This window comes from Rhinatrema bivittatum, chromosome 8, assembly GCF_901001135.1.
Source record: "Rhinatrema bivittatum chromosome 8, aRhiBiv1.1, whole genome shotgun sequence".
NCBI lineage: Eukaryota > Metazoa > Chordata > Amphibia > Gymnophiona > Rhinatrematidae > Rhinatrema > Rhinatrema bivittatum.
In genome coordinates, this window is record NC_042622.1 from 199662885 (window position 1) to 199686336 (window position 23452).

Sequence of the window (23452 nt, forward strand, 5' to 3'; positions counted from 1 at the left end):
CAGATTTCTCGGTTTTTTTATCTGTTTTTTTTCTTTTGTGTGTGTGCGTGCGTGTTTGTGTGTGCACGTAATTATTTCCTCAGTATACACTGTTGAATTTCTCTCAGCTGTGAAGAGAAATCCTGAAGATCTTTCTCCTCTGGAGAGGACAAATTTCAAAGCAATTTTATACAAGCAAAAAGTTTCACCTGCATTAATCAGCCGTCTGAGAATTACCGTCTCTCGGCGCTGTTAAAAGTACACGCGTCCTTCCACAATGCGCGGGCCTGTAACCACATAGAAAGGAGTTCCGGGGGCATAATGCACGTAGATTTGTATTTTCAATTAGATGTGTTCTTTTCCATAAGAAAAAAGTGCCCTTGGAAAAAGGTGCAAATGTCTGGATTCGGACTACCTACATCAGGTTTCGCAGTTGTGTAAACACGTATGTTCCTATGGATTTGGTCTCATTATGGACTCTTTTCAGACCTGCTTCCTTAACATCTTTTAACCACCTGATGCCCAGAGCTGTTGGGATTCGGTATGTGAGAGTCTGTGCCAGGATTTGGGAGCTCTGCTGTGGCCAAACTAAGCAGGTCTAGCCAGCCCCTTTGTTCTCCGACACTAAGATTGGTGACTCCTCTAATGCAAGCCGGGATATAGCGCTGCACCAGCTGTTGAATTCCCACCCTTGGGGAAGATGGCCCTGTGTGGTGCCATTTATATTATGGTGTATACACTCGGCTGTTGTCTTCTCGTTGTAACAAACCATTTGCGCCAGCCCTGGAAGGAGAACCTAGAGCTGATGCCACTAGGAATTCACAGGTACTGAAATTCTCGCAATTTTCCTTTTGTTTGCAGTTTTCTAATTTTAAAAAAGGGCATATTCCTTAAAAAAAAAAAAAAAAAAAGGTACCAGCAAGGGTGCAGCTTCAAACATGCATTCAGTTTTTCTTCTGATGTTAGTTGACCAGACTACGGTTACGTCTAGAACTCCTGGGCTGCAGATTTCTTTGGACTCTTTGCATGACTGTGGTCAAGTCGCGTTGCCTTTCCATGCCTCCGTTTACCAGTTGTAATTAATGGTTCTTTCTTCTCTCCTTTTGTGGGAGCTTTCATGCAGTCAGAAATAAAATTAGCAAGGATGTTTCCCATATCCCAAACTGTGAGGCACATTAGGTTCCTCTTTGATTTAAGAGATGCTGTATAAATCCAAATGATTCTTTTCCATGTGCCGTACTCCTCGGAAAGCTCTGCTCCTTACCTGATCATGCCCAGGAATCTGTCTGCCTGTGCTGCTGCTCACCGTTAACTAACCTGGGAACTCCCCTGCTTCATTTTACACTGCTCTTTAATGACCCGATTTTTTTAAAAGAGACATTTCAGAACGCAAAACTCTGCTTTGTGCGCATAAGTGGGTTTTTTTGAAAATTGCCGTGGGAGTTCCACATGTTTTGCATGGACTTTTTTTTTTTTAATGCTTACTGGAAAGAGGCATTCCCAGGGGCAGATTTGGGAGAGAATTTGTGTGCGTACCTTCCGTTTGCCAAAGTATGCGTGTAAATGTACACGTACGCATTTACGTCTCTATACGGACTTATACGTGTAAGTCGGCTTTGGAAATTTTGAGCTGAAGTCTGTGCATGCTGTTATAAAATTGCGCTCGTGTTGCTCTGTATGGTTCTTGGATTGGATAACTGAGGTGTCTGCCCTTCCAGTCCTCTCCGGGCGAGGAATATTGCGTTACTCTGGGAGGTGGGAAAGAGAAAATTGAGTCTACAATTTATTTATAAATAAATACAATTTGAGGGTGGAGAGAGAAAAAAAAGCACAAACTGTATTGACTTTAACCAACAGGGTTCAGAGACATCCGTTTGAAAGAATCGCCACCCCTTTCCAGGTGTACAGCTGGACAGCGCCGCAGGCAGAGCACGTCATGGACTGCGTGCGGGCAGAAGACGCCTATACATCCAGGCTGGGTTACGAAGAGCACATTCCCGGACAGGTAACTCACACTGCTCTGCGCTGTGATCCACCGCAGTCCAGCACAGCAAGGGTTAAAAAAAAGATGCATCAGGAAATAGCAGCGGAAACCAAAAAGCAACATGTGTCCCAAGCACAGTTGGGTCGGGATCAGTAATGTGTAGAAGTGGACCCCTGGCAGGGATCAGTGTGGGAGACCAGTGTTCCCATGGTTCAGGTTGTGCTGCTGTTGGTGGGGGTGGGGTGGTTAGGGAGTCCAGGCTTCAGAGGTTAAATTCTCAGGCCCCAGGAGGGTGGGGAGATGGTCCTTGCTGGCTATCGAGCAGTGCTGAGGGTGGGCTTCAGAAGAGGTACCCCTCCAGCCTTTGGGCTAGCCGGGATTATCCTGTACGTCCCACGAGACAGTGAGAAAAAGGAAAACAGATATTTTGGGTGTGAAAAGCAGTGCCCAGTACAAATGAGTATCATATGATAGGACACTGGACAGCACCTTGGCAAACCTCAGTCTGGCACTTCATGGTTATTCGTTTCTACTGCAGAAAGATTTCCTGACTCAGCAAAGGGAGTGTCATTAGCAGCGAGCAAGCAAGAGTTGTAATGAAGGAGAGAATAGAGATGTTATGTAACCAAGCTGTCGTTACCTGTCTGAGACGTCTATTGCTCTATAAGAAAAAGGGCTGGCATATAGCTGGTTAAACTGGTAAATTCGGTAGCTGGAACAGTGCAACATCAAGCTCATTTGAACATATTGAGGTTTTTGAAGTGCCTTCTATCTTAAATGTACATTTTTCCAAAGGAAAAAACCCAAAAGAAGGTCACAAAGCTGTTGCACCAACAATAACCACGCTTACAGACAGCCAAAAAAATTAGACTAATACAGGCGGTTCACCAAAAATTGTAAATATAATCGGGTATTTTATTTTTGTTCTTTCGGGTGTCTATTTTGTTAATAAGACCATGGGTGAATGATGGAGTGGTCCAGGCTACCTGCAGGTAGTTACAGGAGGTCTAGCACTAGTCCTGGCTTGCTGACAACCGAAAGAATAACCCAAAATTGTAAACATACCAGGTAACATCGCCTGTATCAGTCTAATATTTTGGCTTTCTGTGTGCTTAAATGTAAAAATGCCATAAGTTTGACGACTCTCATTTTGAATTTAAAAAACAAAAAAAAAAATGAGAACACGATTGCTGTGAATTGGTTGAGGGACAAAGGGGAATCCCATTTTCTGTTTCTTTCCCCTAAATACCGTGACTTCCTTTCAGACCCGAGACTGGAATGAGGAGCTGCAGACCACCAGAGAGCTACCACGCAAAAACTTGCCAGAGAGGCTTCTTCGAGAACGAGCCATTTTCAAGGTGAGGGGGGGGGGGGGGGGCCAGTATCAAGTTTGCAGCAGCAAGGGGAAGCTTCTCAATGGTTTGTTCCTAGTCGTATCAGGGAAGGTCTGACTCAGGTAGGATTTTAAGATTCCCATTACATAGCACTTTCAGCTATTCCAGCTTAGCCACACCTGAACAGGTAAAAATTTGTTTTTTTTTTAATGGAAAGGTGTATGTGTGTGTGTGTGTATCTATCTATATATATACTAGCTGTACCCGGCCACGCGTTGCCGTGGCTCAGTCAGGTTTAATTTCACAATGCGCATTAGCTCTGCTCCGGCCGTCCCAACTCCCTCCCTCCCCCTTCTCCGGTGGTGGACGGACTGGCTCGGCGACTCTTCTACCCTTTCCTCCTCCTGTGTGTAACTGACCGACAGTCCCTACTCCCTCCCCCCTTCCTCAGCGGCGGAGGAAGAGACTGAGCCATTTCTTGGAGTGGCGACTGGTCTGCCCTTTTCTCCTCCCCTCTGACACCCAGCAAGTAGCGCAGAGCTCTATGGTCTGCACATGCCCGGTAGAGCTGCTCTCTACTGTGCATTTGCGGTCCGTCGGTCAGAGCCCATTTATATTGTAGATAGTGTGTTGCTTTTACGTCCAACAGATGGCGCTGTTTTTCCCAAAAACCATGTTTTTACCTGTCACAGGTGTGACAAATGAACATTTACATTTTTATTTATATAGATATCTATATCCTCTAGCTGCAATCTGTTGAATGTTCAATGGACAATATGCTGGGTGGCTGACCTGCCTAACCTGATGCCTGCACTCTATCCCTTCCCGCTCTCCTATCTCTCCAGCTCTGGCCATCATTGTCCTGTTGCCTCTCTCTGACCCCGGAGCCGTTTGCACTTCATGTGGCTTTGCTTTGCAAAGTATACACGGTCTTCAGTGGAGAGCGCCCCCTTGTGGTCCATCGGAACAGTGCTGACCAAGAACTACCAAAGAGGAGCTAAGCATATTTTGTACAAACGTGTGAATAATCTGAAAATTAAAATTGAAATAGCTGGAGGAGGCTGTGACGTCATGGGACAAGATGGCAGTCTAAATTAGAGCTCCCGAACACTTCGAGCTTAATCTTGACCAACTCGCTATCCATCCCCCATCAACAATGGAGACTTTTCAGATTGGGACGATTCACCTTCATGACATCCAAACGAAAAGGCACCGATTTTAAAGCAATACTCATATTCTAAAGGAGGAGTGAGCATGGACGGCCTACCAGAGTGTATGAATTCCGAGTCGGCAGGAATGCAGAGCGGTAAAGACAGCATGTCACCAGGAGACCCGATCCCTCCGATAAGTGCTGTCCCTACCAGGGAAGAATTCAGACAGTGGTTCAGTGATCTCCATAAAAATATGAAAGAGAATAAAAAGGAAATGATTGACATGATGGCGGCACTACGGGAGGAGATGGCGGAGATAGGCCGCTGGGTAGATGATTGTGACACTAGACTGGACTCGCAGGCCAACAAATTGGGTATGCATTTTGTCCAATGTGACACGCTAACCCAAACCAAGCTCTGAGTTGGAAGATTTGGAAAACCGGAATCGCAGATGCAACCTGAAATACAGGCCTACGACGACTGTTACGAGGTAGAGAGGAATCTGCGTACATTTTTTTTAGCATGAGAGACTTGAGAGGGGAATACCCAAAATCTGCCCGATGATAGAAATAGAAAGGGCACAGAACATTGGGACCCAGGCTGGGAAATCAACCACGCGACATCATTGCCTGTTTTCTACATTACCCGATTAAGGAGAGAGTACCAACAGTAGCAAGGCAACAGCAGTCCTGGCAATGGGAGTCACAGTCTGTATCTGATCTATCAGCAATGACGACAAAGTGTAGACAGGAATTCCAGCCTATCACATCGGTATTATGGAAAGAAAACTTGCGCTATCAGTGGCTATTCCCGTTGGATTTCCATAACCATCTGGGATATGACATCTAAAGTCAACACCCGAGCTGAGGCGGCAGCCATCTTGAAAGCAGCAGGCCTCCCGGTCAAGGACTCCGCTCCACTGACAGTGCATGAAAGAGCTGAGACACCTCCCTGGTAGAGGAAGAAGGATGCGTCTGCAAACAGGAGTGAACCCGCAACCTACAGTGGAGGGCCTCAGGTGAATTGAAGCTACAGTGCTCACACAGGAGACAATTCTCAGTATACGGTAGTTAAAGCGAGAAGCACAACAAAGGAGAAAAGAATGGAATGGTGGATGTCCTACAGGGGAACAGTATAGTTTTGACTATCTCAGTTTGACTAGTTTATGCTGATGTTGGTGGGGAGATGGGGAAGGAGTTAAACGGGCTATAAAAGAGGTCAGGGGGGGCTGGGCATCGGGTCTCGGGCAGGTACACCATCCTCCTGCAGAAGCAGAACAGTCATGGTGACATGGCACTTGGAGTGGGGGAAGGGGAAGGTGGGCAATTATTGAGTTGCACGAAAGTATTAATCATGTAGATAATTATAAGGGTGAACAGAGTAGCAGCCGGCGAGAAGGAGCTATAATGAGGGGCACACAGCAGTGGGAGGCCCAATTGAAGTTAGCGCATTGAGGCCTGAGAGTCATGAGTTAGATAGTACAATAACACTAGTGATGAGTGAACGAAAATGATGGCACTCTGATTTATCTTCCTTGATATAAAGGGCCTCAGTACCCCGCGCAAACGACACCTCCTTAAAAAGGAAATTCAAGACCAAGGGGCAATGATAGTATGCCTACAAGAAACGTATTTTAAAATGACGTTATGAGCACCACCTCGCTTGGCCAATGTTTGCACATCAATTCTTTTCTGCAGCGGGTAAAATAGCTAAATATACTGGTGTGGGATTATTGTTTAAACAGGGTTTTGATTGTATAATACATAGCCATGTGGAACATGTTAATGGTGATTTTTGTTGGTAAAATTTGCATATCAGGGGAAATGTACACTTTATTGAATGTTTATGCCCCGAACACAGAAAAGAGGAATTTTTTTTGAACATATAAACCACATACTGGACAGAGAAGAGGAGGGACTTCTGATTGTAACAGGAGACTTTAACCTAACAGTATGCCCTCAATTAGACAACTCAGGTGGGAGTAGCATGGGAACTGGTCCTCCCAGGAAGAGACTAAAGTCTCTATTAGTAAAATGGGATCTAACTGCTGTATGGCAACAACGAAACCCACAAGCTAGAAACTGGTTTTTTTTTCACCTCCACCTCAATCTTATTCACGTATAGATTTTTTTTATGGTGGATAAGATGTTATTGGGAAGGGTTGTTCAAATTAGTATGGACTCCATTACTTGGTCAGACCATGCACCTTTATGCATGGAGCTACGTAGTAACAGTGGCACACCAGGGTTCAACCCATGGAAATTGAATGACTCTCTAATAGCCGATGATGATTTTTGCAAGCAACTATATAAGGATATTTCTGAGTATCTAGCTGCAAACGAAGGGGGATCCCATCCTAGTGTGGGGATTGCATGAAGGCGGTGGTGAGAGGCAGGTTAATATCCAGAGGGGCCCTAGTCAAAAAGAGGAAACAGTGTACAATACAGCGTTTTCCTAAGTGAAATTGCTGATCTGTCAGCAACTCATAAATAGACACTATCAAAGGCAAGGAATGAGCTGCAGGCTGTGGCGGAGGCCAAGCTATTAGCTCAACTCTCGCTGGTAAAACAAGAAAACTTTGAGTGGGGAAATCGGTAGGGGAGATACTTAAAGCGAAGGATGGCACAAAATCAGATTTTGGAGATTAGACACGGAGATGGTAGTTTAATAACTTCAGCCCCTGATATTAGGCACAGTTTCCAGCAATTTTATAGGGCCCTATATGAGGCAAATACACATTTCCCCAGAGTAGATTGATGCCTATTTCAAGGATCTCTGCCTTCTCACGCTTTCTGAGGAGGAAAAAGGTTATATGGAATGGGAAATTTCTGCCTCTGAAATCCAACAGGCAATTAAGGAACTTAAGGCCAATAAAGCCCCAGGCCTAGATGGGTACACAGTTTTACAAACATTCTCGTCCTCGCTGATAAATCCCCTGGGAGCATTATTTAATTCATTTAGGGAGAGAAACCCACTGAGGTCTGGTGCTAATGTTACAGGTATAACTATACTGGGGAAACCAGGGCGGGATCTAACTCAATGCGGGTCATATAGGCCCATTTCTTTAATCAACGTGGACTTCAAATTGCTAGCGAAAATAATAGCGAATCAAATGAATAGGGTTATGGCCAGGCTAGTGCATGCGGACTAGGCTGCAGGCAAAATAGTAGACCTAGTCCGGTGGGCTAAAGAATCCATTCCGGCGGTCCTTCTGTCGGTGGTCGCAGAAAAAGTCTTTGATATGGTGCACTGGCCATTTCTGTTTCACACTCTGAAGATGATGAATTTTGGCCCTTATTTTCTTAATTGGATACAACAATTGTATAACATCCCTATGACGAGAGTGAAAGTCAATGGGACATTCTCCAAATCCTTTACCATAAACAGGGAATCAAACAGGGTTGTCCCTTATCCCCATTACTTTTTGCATTATTCTTAGAACCCTTGGCTATCAGAATCCGCCGAACCATGGCAATCGGGAGTTCTTATCGGGGAGAGGGGAATACAAGATATCACTATTCGCAGATGATATTCTGTTTACTCTGACCCATCCATCCCACTTCCTATTGGGAGCATTGGATGAATTGCAAAAATTTGGCAGTGTCCGGCTTTAAGCTTAATGTGGAGAAATCTGAATTGCTGAATGTTTCTGTGGAGGCTGAGGACCTAGTAGCATTTTAGGTGGGTGCCAAAGAAGATTAAATACTTGGGGGTCTACATAAGAAACAGCTAAACTATCTCTCCCCCCCCCCCCCCCCCCCATACAAAAAAATCTTCCAGGACTTAGATGGTCTGAATCGTATATATCATGGTATCTTACCCAGACTGGGCTATTTATTCCAATCCTATCAATACATATCCCCATGGCATTAATAAAGAAATGGCAACAGCGCATTTTTTCCTACATTTGGAAGCGTAGGCCCCCCAGGGTAACGAATGCTATTATGTATAGACCTAAAATGAGGTGGGTTTGCGATATCCAACTTGAGATGGTACTTCATGGAGGCTCAGCTGCGCGCTATGTTTGTGCTCTCCCTTCCTATTCCAATCAAACAATGGGTAATTATAGAACAATCTGATAGGAAAAATGCCAATCAGATCACTAACTTGGCAGCCCAGAGCTACTTGGCTGCCATTGAAATGCCTTCCCCTGACGACTAATACCGCACTGGCAGTGTGGGAAAAATGGCGATGTCAGTTGGTAGGAAAACGTCAATATTTTTATAGCACGGGCATCCAATCCCACGCCTCTTTTCCCATGGGAGATCAGTCAAAATTCTTTAAAACTTGGGGGGGGGGGGGGGGGGTGAAGGGCATTATGAGATTAGGGCAGCTTTAATACCATTCCCAAGACTCCAGGACAGATAGCAACTTCCACAGGGGGACATATTCCCTTTTCTTCAAATAAGACATTTTTTGCTGACAGAACAAATGGGACTAGGCCTCGCTTTAGGCAAGGCTCAAATGGAAAACTGGTCTGACCACGTGGATAATATGCAGCGAGCAATCTCACAAGTGTATAACTTTATCAATAAAGATCCGCTGGAAAAACCGGCTTATGAAGGAGGAAGTGATGTCACTGCAGGGAATGGCTGCCTAATCCGGGAGCTCCTCACCTGACCAGATTGTATTGGCCCCCATCATGTTCCCCCAAGTGATCCCTACACAAAAAATTGATGCGGCAGGCTCCCCCACCAATGGAATGGCGGCCCTGAAGGGGAAAAAAACAACCTCCAGCAATTTTTCCTTTTCGGCAGCGGCAGTGGAGATGGACCCCGATGGCGATATGCAGGCCGCATGCGTGGCAGAGGAGGTGAGCGAGCCTAGAGCGGAGTGGGCAGGGGATGCACCGCCGAGCCGCACAGATTTCCTTATATGGCTCGGGGGAGCTCAGAGGGGACATGGAGGAACTTAAAAAAGAACTCCACAGGATTCTGGCTGAAATTCAGAAAGATGTTACAGCACTGGGAAACGGTTGCAGAGACGGAGGCCCACTTGGAGGACCAGGCCTCTGAACTTTCTAATTGCAGGCTGGATCAGGATAAACTTGACAAAAACATAAGATCTCCTTAACAGGCTCGAGGACTTTAAGAATAGGTCTAGGTGAGGAAATTTTAAGGTTTAGGGGGGGGGACTACCTGAATCTCAGGAACTCAGTAATTGTAAGCAGGTTGTCAGCAACATTTGGGCCCAAATTCTCAGCACAGACACTGAACCAGTGGAGGCAGCTACGATCAAAATAGAACGGGCCCATCGCTTGTTGGGAGCTAGTCACTCGGAGAGATCCAGAGACATAATAGCACGTTTCCACTGCTACACCCAAAAGGAAGAGATTGCACTCTGGGCCTGTAAAATGGGCTTTATATCATGGGAGATCTTTCAGGACCTAGCACCGATCACCATCTGCAGATGGCGAGGCTTTCGCGAGATCACCATGACCCTGCGGGCTAATAACATCAAATACCGGTGGTGAGTCCCGTTTGGCCTGAGCTTCACCATCGCCGGGATATCTTCCCGAGTATCATCTGCAGAGGAAGTGCTGGACATCTTGCATGCCGCTGGGATTCCCACCGCAAGGTCACGAGATGATTCTGAGGCCCGGAATCCTACCAAATTCCGGAGCGATACACAGAGGTGGCAAAGGGTCGAGAAGGGAGGCAAGCGTCTACGGAGACATCCTGGTGGTTCATGTCAGCTCTCTGACCATCCTGACTGATCCACATAGACCATTTGCATTTACCTATAATGGGTGAACCTTGGTTGTTACCAGCAAGGAGATTCTGCTATGATTTTCCATACGACTAGTTCCCTGTGCTAACTGTTGGCAAGGGCCATGACTATTTAGCATATATCTCTGGCGTAGTAATGGTCGGGAAGACCCCGGGGGAAGGGGTCAGGACTTCGATGATGTCACACTTCCAGGAGGAGGGAGCCCACCACGGAGAGTTGTGGGCAGAGGGCTACTGGGGGGGAGGGACAGGGGGAGAATATGGTTATCAATCAGATACCGATGAGTACCTATCTTAGCCTTGCAAAGAGGTTCAGATGAGATTCCTGTATTCCGCAGTGGGTGGGGGGGTATAATCGGGGCAGTGGGCATATAAACTCTGTCTTCCTATGGCTGAGCTACGTATACTCTCGATAAATGTTAAGGGTCTGAATTCCCCTACAAAACAAACTACTTTTTCAAGAGGCAAAAAGGGGAAAGGCAAATATTTTTTGCCAGGAAACCCTTTTACTAAAGTGGGCAGAACGGATCCTCTGGGACAGGTTTTTTTTCCCCAACAATTTTTAGCCTCCGCATCAATTCATCGGAAGTACGGAGGGGTGGGGATATTATTTTCCAAATCTCTGGCTAAAGATGTCAGACGTAGGCAGGGACCCTGAGGGACGATACGTAGCTCTGAAAGTATTAATTAATAACACTTCGCTAACACTCCTCACAATGTATGGTTCAAATTCTGACCAGACCTTGTTCTTACACAATATCTCTAGCCTGCTAGAGAACTGGGCGGAGGGAAGGTTATAATTGGTGGGGATTTTAATCTGACCAGGTACCCCTATTTGGATAATTTGAGCCCTGCAGATGGGGGAGGTCGAGCTCATAGAAGGGCCTTAAAACTTGATTGGAGATAGGGGGATGATTGATATTTGGCACTTGCATAACCCAACCTAGCGAAACTATACCTTTTTCTCGTATACCCATCAAACTTACTCTCATGTTGACATGTACTTAATTGATAAAGATGTAGTGGAAATGGCAACTAAGACAGATATTGGGGATATTACTTGGTCTTTACCTTCCATTGCCTCAGGTACAAACTTAGATTGTAAGCCCTCTGGGGATAGAGAAATACCTACAGTACCTGAATGTAAACCAATGTGATATCTCAATCAAATGTCGGTATATAAAAAAAAATAATAATAGATATAGCTAGATAGATACAGAGCTTACCTTCCTAGCCACAGCTAAAATCAAGGGAGCAAGAGATCCATCTGACCTGCCCTTACAGCTGTGCTCACTTTTATTCAGTTTGAGAAATCTGTCAGGAGAAACCTTAAGGCTGGCAGATGCACAAGGTGGGAATGAGCAAACTGCTTGAGGTAAAAGGGTCTTCCTCCCTTTCAGGCCAATACAGTAAAGTCCGCGGGAGAGCGGGCAAACGCCCACTCTCCCGGCACGTGAACCGGCCACTCACCGGTGCACGCGATGCAGTATTTAAATTAGGTCCGGTGGTAGATCCGGGCAAAAGGAGGCGCTAGGGACACTAGCGCGTCCCTAGCGCCTCCTTTTTGACAGGAGTGGCGGCTGTCAGCGGGTTTGACAGCAGACGCTCAATTAACGCCGACCTTTGGGTCTGCGCTAATTTCTGAAAGTAAAATATGCGGCTTGCCTGCTCATTTTACTTGCTGTATCCCGCGCGCATACCTAATAGGGCCATCAACATGCATTTGCATGTTGAGGGCGCTATTAGGTGCCGCGGGTTGGATGCTCGTTTTCCTCCCCTTAATGAATATGGGGTAAGGGAAAACACGCGTCCAAGAGCAGATTAACATTGCGCTCCGTCGGAGCGCACTGTACTGTATCGGCCTGTTGATTTTCTTATCAGTCCTGGTGCCACAGTTCAGCACATCACACCCTAATGTTGCTTTGTGTACCTTTGTGCCCCGGTGCTGTAGTTGGGATAGCCCTAATCAACAGCATATGCATCTATGAGACACACCTCCCTTCTACTGTAAACATTAGCAAATATTTGGAGCTATGCAAGCAGAAAAGTAATTTAATTATGCAAGCAGTAATTATGTGGGGGATTAGATGTCAGGGACAGTTCTGTTTGCCTGCACATTTGTAAATTAAGTTAGCTGGTTCTGAGTTGGCTAGGCCCAGAATCAGTTTTCTATTTGCCTATGTACATTCTGTCTGGGTGTGGCTCTGTGTTTTTCAGTAGTCAGAAATAATCCCGTAACATAAATTTACTTAGTAGAGCCAGGGTTGAAATCCAGGTTCCAGATAGGGAAAGCATTTAACACACTGCAACAAAGCCCCTTCCCTCCCCCTAACCACCCAGCAGATCATTTTAGCTCAGCTATGTTCCTTGCTGTGTAAATAGACCCTAAGTCTTAGCAACTGCTGTAAGAGAAATTATCTTTCCTAATCGTACCCTGGATCAGTCTAGACAAGAGGGGTTGTGCATCCCTACCAGCAGATGGAGGCTGAGGCACTGCTACATAACTGAGAGTGCCGCCTGCAGTCCCTTAGTATTTCTCTGTCGCCAGCAGATGGTAGAGGTACAAACCTGCAGTCTGGAGTTGTAAAATTGTGCCTGTTTCTTTAAAAAAAAAAAATAATAATAATTTTTTTTTGCTTCCTGCCGGGAGGCAGGCAGAAGGGAGTGGGCCGAATTATCTGCCTTCGTTGGGGATGAGTGCTGACAGTTTCAGCACCGTACAGCGGCGGTAGCAATCGCATCGGCAGGGGTTATTTGTAGGCCTGACCGTGTATGCAGGCCCAGCCGCCCTGGCATGCTGGCTCACGTGCAATGCAGCACACTTTGTCGTGGCTGTGGTTTGAGGCGGGCTTGCCTCTATTCAACCTCATTTTGCTGAGATTTTAACTCTGGAGTGGAGCCAGGATATTGGCCAGGACCCCGGGGAATGGCAGGAATGTGAAGGCAGCTCTGGAGGCCCCAGGAGGGCTCTAGGAGCTGGCGGCCATTTTGGCAGCACATGCTGAGGCTCAGTCTGCCATCTCAGTGCCTTGGGACTCCCCTCCTACCCTGTTTCCAGTGGAGAAGGACCCTGCTGGTAGCGGAGACGGATGGCGGTTACAGATGTTGCTCAGGACTTTTCCTCTTCTGATCGGGAGGCATTTTATCCAGATTTTGTGCTGCTCCTTCATAAGGCTTATTTAGCCAGGAAGGATTTGGGATCCAAAAGACCCTGCTCCAGGAAGCCCCAGCCTGTCAAGAAAGCTAGGAGATCTGTGGAGTCGGGGATCCTGAGCATGCTGGGACTCAGGCAGTCCACGGTGGAGGAAGAGTCCTCGGAAGGAACGGATGATCCGGATCAGTTGCAAGGCAATCCAGTGGATCCAGACAAGGACCCTGCAGAGGTCATGGGAGATCCATTCCAGGATACAGTGGACGCATTGGGGAATCCAATGCAGGATTCGGATGCGATTCTGATCGCGGAGGATGACGACCTGGGAGTGGCCCTCCCGCCGCCGCCTGGATAAACGCGCGTGGAGATGGGGGATTCGGAAAGTGACAACTAGGTATTTTTATATATATATATATATATATATATATATAAACAACTTTTGTTTTAGTTTTTGCCCTGCGCCTTGCTTTGGGAGGGGGGAAACCATCCACTTCCTGGTACCTGTCATTTCAAATGTCGGTTGAAATGACATTTGAAATGACAGGTACCAGCGCACTCAGGATACTGTATAGGCGCTGTATTATACAGTAAAATGGGTTGTGCGGGCCTAACGCTTCGCAGACGCGGCTTGCATTTGCAAGCAATTTAAATAGAGTATCGAGCGGTATGTGAAGAGAACTGTGCGTGCGGGGAACAAGGGTGCGCCCGGCACTGCCGCACTCTTTCTAACGCAGCATAACTGTATCGACCTGAAGGTCAGGTCCTGCGGCTGCTTCACCTGTTTGTGCCCAGGGTCTGGGATTACTTGTAGATCCTGGGTTCCATGGCATCTACACTGGAGCTAGTGCCATGGGCATTTGCTCACATGCATCTCTGCAGGGGGCCTTGCTGTCCCATTGGAATCTGCTTTTGGAGGAATTTCAGCTTTCTGTACCTTTGCTGGAGGTTACCAGGTCCAGTGTCTTGTGGTGGCTGTCTCGACACAATCTGGAGAAGGGAATGGATCTGGAGACTGCCCTACTGGGTACTGGTGTCCACAGATGCCAGCTTCTGTGGTTGGGGAGGGGGGCAGTTTATCAAGGGAGATCCACCCAGGCTCGGTCGCTGGAGGAGGCAACCTGGTCCATCAATCGCCTGGAGACCAGGGCAGTGTGCAAGGCCTTACTGGCTTTTCTTCCACTTGTTTGAGGCAAGTCAGTACAAGTGTTCTCGGAATACGAGACAACAGTGGCATACATCAATCACCAGGACGGTATGAAGAGTTGTCTAGGTTCGCTGGAGGTACAAGAACTGTTTGTCTGGGCAGAGAAACATCTGGAGAGAATAGCAGCCATCCATGTTGCGGGGGTGGACAATGGGCAGGCGGACTTCCTCAGCAGACAGTGCCTGGACCCCGGAGAGTGGGACTTAGAACATAAGAACATAAGAAAATGCCATACTGGGTCAGACCAAGGGTCCATCAAGCCCAGCATCCTGTTTCCAACAGTGGCCAATCCAGGCCATAAGAACCTGGCAAGTACCCAAACACTAAGTCTATTCCATGTAACCATTGCTAATGGCAGTGGCTATTCTCTAAGTGAACTTAATAGTTCTATGTAAGACAACTTTGTCACTGTTCTATAGTTGCAATGTAAACCGGAGTGATAATTAACTCTGTTGTTTGAACTTCGGTATAGAAAAGTTATAAATAAATAAATAAATAATAGCAGGTAATGGACTTCTCCTCCTCCAAGAACTTATCCAATCCTTTTTTAAACACAGCTATACTAACTGCACTAACCACATCCTCTGGCAACAAATTCCAGAGTTTAATTGTGCGTTGAGTAAAAAAGAACTTTCTCCAATTAGTTTTAAATGTGCCCCATGCTAACTTCATGGAGTGCCCCCTAGTCTTTCTACTATCCGAAAGAGTAAATAACCGATTCACATCTACCCGTTCTAGACCTCTCATGATTTTAAACACCTCTATCATATCCCCCCTCAGTCGTCTCTTCTCCAAGCTGAAAAGTCCTAACCTCTTTAGTCTTTCCTCATAGGGGAGTTGTTCCATTCCCCTTATCATTTTGGTAGCCCTTCTCTGTACCTTCTTGGTGGAAGCCTTCGCCTTGCTTCAGGCAAGGCAAGGTGGGGCAGGCCAGCAGTGGACCTCATGGCGACTCCAGGAAATGCGAAGGCAGCTTGGTTTTTCGGTCTCAGAAGGGAGGTCTGATCAGAGGGCATTGATGCTCTAGTTCAACTGTGGCCGACACAGCAGCTCCTGTACGTCTTCCCACCGTGGCCTCCTCATAGGGCGAGTGCTGCACTGAATCAAGCATAATCTAGGCAAGGTAGTTCTGGTGGTGCCCAAGTGGCTGCGCCGGCCATGGTTTGTGGACCTTCTGCGGCTAGCTCTGAACGGACCCATTCCCCTGACCCATTTGGAAGGGCTGTTACTGCAGGGACCCATATTTTTAGACCTGGAGGATCACTTCAGCCTAGCAGCTTGGCTTTTGAGTGGCGACTGATCCATTTGAAGGGTTATTCAGAGCCTGTGATTGCAACTTTGCTTCAGGCAAGGAAACCTTCCACATCAATGGCTTATGTCCAGGTGTGGAAGGTTTTCGACTCATGGTGTTTTCTTAGTAAGGTGCAACCTATGAAGCTGGACATTCTGCATATCCTGTTTTTTGTTTTTTTTTTGCAAAGGGTTTGGCCTATAATTCCCTTCGAGTACAGATGGCAGCCTTAGAGTCCCTTCGAGGTAGGATTTGCGGAATTCCGGTGACGTCTCATCAGGATGTGGTTTGTTTCCTCAAAGGTACAAAGCATCTGGTGTGGAGGATGTGTCCAGCTTGGAACCTTAATTTAGTGCTTAGGATGCTGTGTGGTCCTCCGTTTTGAGCCTATGCAGAGGGCTTCGTCTAAGGATCTAACCCTGAAGGTTGTTTTTCTGGTGGCTATCTGTTCAGCCAGGCGAATTTATGAGCTACAGGCGTTATCGTGTAGGGATCCCTTTCTGCGTTTTTCAGAGGATGGGGTTTCCTTATGTATGGTACTTTCCTTTTTGCCTAAGGTGGTGTCCTCGTTTCACCTTAACCAGGTTGTCGAGTAACTAGCTTTTCTGAATTTGTCAGCAGAGACTCCAGTGGCAAGAGAACTTCACTTGTTAGATGTCTGCCATATTCTTTTGTGCTATCTTTAGGTAACGAATGCTTTTCGGAGGTCTAATCATCTGTCCTCTTCAGTGTAGCAAAGAAGGGGAGTAAAGCTTCCGAAGGCATTATTACAAGATGGTTGAAGGAAGTGATAAATTTGGCGTACGTCAGTAAGGTCCGGCTGGTACCGGAGGGCTGGAGAGCGCATTCTATGAGAGCACAGGCGACCTCATGGGCGGAGTGTCAACTGCTTTCTCTGCAGGAGATCTGTCGTGCGGCGACATGGTCTTCTCTACACAGTTTTACCAGACATTACTGTTTGGATGTGTGGGCACAAGATGAGGTTTCATTTGAGGAAAGTGTGTTGCGCATAGGTCTTTCGAGTTCCTGCCCAGAATAGAAGGGCTTGGGTGCAGTCCACTTGTCTGGACTGATCCGGGGTATGAACAGGAAAGGAAAATTGGTTCTTACCTGCTAATTTTCATTCCTGAAGTATCACGGATCAGTCCAGAAACCCATCCCCATCTTCCTTGCTTCTGGATGTTGCTGGAGCTGATATTTGATATAGTCAGAGTAATGTATGGTGTACATAGTTGGATATATGTTTTGTGTTAAATCAAGAGGGCCTAGTTCCAGGGGCTCCACCTTAAGTCTTTGTTCGCCCTTAGTGGGGATGAAGGTTTGTTAACCTAGTCATCTTGGCTTGGATACAGGTCAATACTGAGGGACTGCAGGTGGCACTTTCGCCTTGCTTCAGGTGAGAGTGGGGCAGGCCAGCGGTATAGCAGTGCCTCAGTTTTGTTCTCTGCCTCCATCTGCTGGTCTGGACTGATCTGTGGTACTTCAGGAACTAAAATTTGCAAGAACCAATTTTCCTGTATTACTTCATTTACTTGATTCAATAGGACTCTTATTTAAGTCACTTTGCGGCTGTTTGACTTATAGGTCATGCTTGCTCAATTTATTGTTCAAAATCAAAATTTTTTTATTAACCGAAATAACAAAAATAGATTACAGAGCTCAAGATGGTTCTTTTCTGGATTGGCAGCATTGCTGTAGATCAGCAAATGGTCCACCCCAATAGTGGTTAATCTTTTTCCTCAACAATTATTGCTGCATCAGAAGATACCCATCCTATTGTCTGTTTGACTTCTGAGAGAATTGCCCTGATTTTCAGCATTTTATAGCTGTGTTACTCATGGACTTGTCTCCATTTAGGTTCACAGTGACTTTACAGCAGCTGCGACAAGAGGCGCAATGGCAGTGATAGATGGTAACGTCATGGCCATAAACCCTAGCGAAGAGACCAAGATGCAGATGTTTATATGGAACAACATCTTCTTCAGTCTGGGCTTTGACGTCCGTGATCACTACAAAGACTTTGGGGGTGACAGCGCGGCCTATGTGGCCCCCACCAATGACTTGAATGGGGTACGAACTTATAATGCAGTGGACATAGATGGGCTATACACGTTGGGCACAGTGGTAGTGGACTACAGGGGCTATAGGGTGACAGCGCAGTCCATCATTCCTGGAATCTTGGAACGCGAGCAGGAGCAGAGTGTCATTTATGGGTCCATAGACTTTGGGAAAACGGTAGTCTCGCACCCCAAGTACCTGGAACTCCTGGAGAAGACGAGCCGACCCCTGAAGATTCAGAAGCACAAGGTCCTGAATGAGAAGGACGAGGAGGTGGAGCTATGCTCTTCTGTGGAGTGCAAGGGCATCCTTGGCAATGATGGCCGTCACTACATCCTGGACTTGCTCCGCACATTTCCTCCTGACCTGAACTTCCTGCCCCTGGAGAAAGAGGAGATGCCTGAGGAGTGTCAGAAAATGGGATTCCCCAAGCAGCACAGGCACAAGCTTTGCTGCCTCAGGCAAGAGCTTGTGGACGCTTTTGTGGAACACAGGTAAGTTCACAACACAACTCCTCCTTTTCTCCTTATTTACTTTAACTGCTGTATTTTTGCATATATACCCTGCACCCATGTAAACCCAGCGTAAAAGTAGTCACAGAGGATGTAAATCAATGTATAACACGCACCCATGTAAATCCTGCGCCTATACCATATATTAACAAAGCTGCATTTGCTTGATACGGTATATATATTGATAAAAATATATAGGGAAGTTTGTTTCTTCCATTTTGGTGGATAAAACAGAATACATGTGTTTTTTTTTTATATGCGGATATTATCCAGTATTTCCACGTGTACTTTGCACGTGTACCTTGGGTGCCATGTAAAAATGAGTATAATCTGCATCCCTGTTTACCCCACATCAGCGACTGCTTGAATGTAAAAGTGTGTATATCCCGTGGGTTATATGTGCGAAAATGCAGTACTCCCTTTTAAATTAGACAATGTCAAGGTAAGGTATATACAAAAAAATATATTTAAAATATCAAGATATTGTATTGTGCTTTTGTTACTCATGATGAGGACCTTATACAAGCAATTAACAGCATTTGATTGTAGGTGTGAAGTGGTGTGGGCTTGGCTTGGTGTGTTTTTGTGCCTGTGCAATGGGCGACTAGTGTCCTGGCTAGAGTTGTGCATGCTGTGCAGATCTCCCCTGTGTCTGCCAATGCGCCACCACTCCCGGCTGGCAGTACTCCTGCTGTTCATGCCACAGGTTTATTTTTGGGCCGAACTGGATGGTTCTGCAGAATTGTACCAACTCATGTAGTGCATTTTGTGAGGAGAATAAATAGCAACTGGGAAAATGGATCCCAGCACAGAGTTCAGCTACCCACCTCACCACAAGGTTTCCAAACCCCTACCTCTCCCCATTAAACAGTCAGTGCATTAATCCACTGCTACACCCTGTACCACCTGTCTGAATTAGAGTTTTAGCTCTTTATGACTCTTCCCCCACACTCCAAGCACAAATGTTGTGCATGAACATCTGATTTGACTGTCATGAAGATTTTTCCTCTCTTGGATTTTTGTACACGAACTCTCGACTTCATTATTTACTGACAGTCACTTAGTCATAGATTAGCAGGCAAAGATGATGTTCCATTTGCTTTTTTTTTATTATTATTTTTTTCATTTTTGTATATTTATAAATTGGTTATATTTGTTTGGGTCTTTACATGAGTTGAGTAATGAAAGGATGTACTTTGGAGCTGGTGTGGCAGTGATGGGCATGTCTGAAGAGGTGGATGGGATCAGGCCTTGGCCAGCTGGAGATCTGAGCATGTATCCCTGCCATCAGGGGATGGAGAGAAACTGTGTATTGAACTGCATTGTCTCCCGTAGATATCTCTTATTCATGAAATTGGCAGCTCTCCAGCTCATGCAGCAGAAAACCAGCAAAGAGGAGAACACCAGCGCGCTGGAGAACGGTGCCCCACCTACCCCTGAAAGCAGGGAGAGTGAGAACCTGGAAAAGCCTCAACAGTCCGAAGATGGTAAGAGAGAGGAAAGTGTTGCGGGATTAGCTCAAGTTAAAGAGCTGGCGGAGACCATGGCCTCCGATGATGGAACAGGTACTTTCCATAATCTGGAACTAAGATCTTCTTGGCTTTCGGACTGGGGTGCTGCATGATGATCACTTGTAATCCACTCTAAAATAAATCACTGATAATCAGGCTGACTTGGCGTTTTGTACTACTACAACTTACCCCGTCGCTTTTGTTTTATTGTTGTCCAAAGAAATTATATTACTTGGGGTTCCCCACACCAGCAGGGAAAAAAACCCATGTCTGGTTAATAGCCTAAGGAAGCGGTGCAGCATTGGTATGGCAACCACAGGGAGTAACATTAAAGTGGTTAAATGATAAGAAAAATGTTTCCCCTTCTGTTTCTCACCTGGCATAGAAAGGGAGGAGCCTTCAATCTCGCTTCTCTTGAGATGTTTAAAGTTGAAAATGGCATGGTCTCCAGAGATCAGAAGACTCCGGGGATTGGATGGGGTGGATCAGGGGATGGGCTAAGCATGTTACTCCCACTTCTCCAGGATTGATAAGCACATGCTGCAATAGCCCACCAGTAGTGGGGTAAGAAGGGGAATATTGATTCCCAATTCGCCTTACAAATGAGGGGTACAGGTTTTGAATAACGTGCTGTCCATCTCTACCATCTGTTGGTTTGTTGGACTGAGGAGATGAAACGGGGACAACACCTGGTTAAGTGAGCTCTCAGATTTTGATCCCAGGTTATCTGGTGAAGTAGTTTGTCACTTTTGTATTGGAAGCAGGGAAGATCAGGAACCAGCTTCTTATTGTTTTGGAGTAAAATCCCTGCAGCGATCCAGAGGAGCTCTTAGGAGGTGGTCTTGGGTATCTTTCAGTAGATGCCCAGGTAGTGGTCTTGGGTACTCAATTGTTGAAATTCTTCTAATTATGAGGTCTTGAGCCAGGGGTTTTTATTCAATCCCTATTTTATCTGTGCAGCCCATGGCTTTCAGTTGCACAGAGCTCCTTGACCTTTCTCTAGATTGCTACAAGGATTTGCTCCACAAGAAGAGGAAGCAGAGCTCAGTGGGTTCACCGTGTCTGAGAGTTGGGGAGGCCCTGCGTGTGATGTGCTCTCTTCACTGTATTGTGCATAGCAGTGCTTGCTTTTGCTGTAGATATCTGCAGGCTTGTTTTTGTTCCAGCGCGTGGGGGCTTGCTGTCGCACTGTTAGAACAAACCTTTATGGGGGGCAGTGATGTCACGGGTCAAGGTGGCAGGCTAAATTAGAGCTCCCGAACACCTCAAGCTTATTCTTGACCGAATCGCTGTCCATCCCCCACCAACAGCGGAGATTTTTCAGATTGGGACAATTCACTTTCTTCACCTTCATGACATCCAAACGAAAAGGCACCGATTTAAAGCAATACTCATATTCTAAAGGAGGAGTGAGCATGGACGGCCTACCAGAGTATATAGATTCCGAGCCGGCGGGAATGCAGAGCGGTGAAGACGGCATGTCACCAGGAGACCCGATCCCTCCGATAAGTGCTGTCCCTACCAGGGAAGAATTCAGACAGTGGTTCAGCAATCTCCGCAAAGATATGAAAGAGAATAAAAAGGAAACAATTGACATGATGGCGGCGCTACGGGAGGAGATGGCGGAGATAGGCCGCCGGGTAGATGATTGCGACACTAGACTGGACGCGCAGGCCGACAAATTGGACAAGATGCAGACCCAATGTGACACGCTAACCCAAATCGGCTCAGACCTGCTACTTAAGCTGGAAGATTTGGAAAACTGGAATTGCAGATGCAACCTGTGTTTGAGGCTTACCCGAAATAGAGGCCTACAACGACTGTCACGAGGTAGTGAGGAATCTGAGTACATTCTTTTTAGCACAAGAGACTGAGAGGGGAATGCCCGAAATCTGCCCGATGATAGAAATAGAAAGGGCACATAGAACATTGGGACCCACGCGACATCATTGCCTGTTTTCTACATTACCCAATCAAGGAGAGAGTACTAACTGTAGCAAGGAAACAGCAGTACTGGCAATGGGAGTCACAGTCCATATCGGTGTTCTCTGATCTATCATCGATGACAATAAAGCGTAGACAGGAATTCCAGCCTATCACATTGGTATTATGGAAAGAAAACTTGTGCTATCGGTGGCTATTCCCGCTGGGGATTTCCATAACCATCCGGGGCATAACATGTAAAGCCAACACCCCAGCTGAGGTGGCAGCCATCTCGGAGGCTGCATCGGCAAACAGGGGCGAACCCACAAACTACAGTGGAGGGCCTCGGGTGAATTGAAGCTGCAGTGCTCACACAGGAGACAATTCTCAGTATACGGTAGTTAAAAAAAAACAAACCAGAGAACAACAACGAAGGAGAAAAGAACGGAATGGTGAATGTCCTACAGGGGAACAGTATATTTTTGACTATCTCACTTTGACTAGAGTTATGCTGATGATGGTGGGGAGATGGGGAGGGGTTAAACGGGCTAAAAAGAGGTCGGGGAGGGCTGGGCATCAGGTCGGGGGGTACACCGTCCTCCTCTGCATAAGCAGAACAGTCATGGTGACATGGCACTTGGGGAGGGGAGGTAGGAGGGATGATGGGGGGGAAAGGTGGGCAAGTATTGTGAGTTGCACGAAAGTATTAATCATGTGGATAATTTTGAGGGTGAACAGCAGAGTAACAGCCGAGCGAGAAGGAGCTATAACAAGGGGCACACAGCGGTGGGAGGCCAAATAGAAGTTAGCGCATTGAGGCCTGAGAGTCATGAGTTAGATAGTACAATAACACTAGTATGAGTGAACGAAAATGATGGCACTCTGATTTATCTTCCTTGTTGTAAAGGGCTCAATACCCCACGCAAACGACACCTTAAAAAGGAAATTCAAGACCAAGGGGCAATGATAGTATGCCTACAAGAAACGTATTTAAAATGACGTTATGAGCACCACCTCGCTTGGCCAATGTTTGCACATCAATTCTTTTCTGCAGCGGGTAAAATAGCCAAATATACTGGTGTGGGATTATTGCTTAAACAGGGTTTTGATTGTATAATACATAGCCATGTGGAAAATGTTAATGGTAGATTTTTGTTGGTAAAATTTGCATATCAGGGGAAATGTACACTTTATTGAATGTTTATGCCCCGAACACAGAATTGAGGGATTCTTTTTGAACATATAAACCACATACTGGACAGAGAAGAGGAGGGACTTCTGATTGTAACAGGAGACTTTAACCTAACAGTATGCCCTCAATTAGACAACTCAGGTGGGAGTAGTATGGGAACTGGTCCTCCCAGGAAGAGACTAAAGTCTCTATTAGTAAAATGGGATCTAACTGATGTATGGCAACAACGAAACCCACAAGCCAGAAACTATACGGTTTTTTTGCCTCCACATCAATCTTATTCATGTATAGATTTTTTTTATGGTGGATAAGATGTTACTGGGAAGGGTTGTTCGAATTAGTATGGACTCCATTACTTGGTCAGACCATGCATCTTTATGCATGGAGCTTTGTAGTAACAGTGGCTCGCCAGGGTTCAGCCCATGGAAATTGA

General features: G+C 46.2%; 1 protein-coding gene across 6 annotated transcripts in view; it reads left to right on the forward strand.

The window, feature by feature from the left end:
- CLUH (clustered mitochondria homolog) overlaps window positions 1-23452 on the forward strand; it is a 153935-nt gene that overhangs the window by 94403 nt on the left and 36080 nt on the right. For 5 of the 6 annotated variants that reach the window (XM_029612489.1, XM_029612487.1, XM_029612493.1 and 2 more), the window contains exons 8-11: window positions 1837-1984; window positions 3229-3321; window positions 17681-18375; window positions 19729-19958. In XM_029612489.1, coding sequence (XP_029468349.1) covers window positions 1837-1984; window positions 3229-3321; window positions 17681-18375; window positions 19729-19958 — 1166 coding nt within the window. The remainder of the gene's footprint in view (window positions 1-1836; window positions 1985-3228; window positions 3322-17680; window positions 18376-19728; window positions 19959-23452) is intronic. The other variant, XM_029612488.1, reaches the window with a different exon arrangement.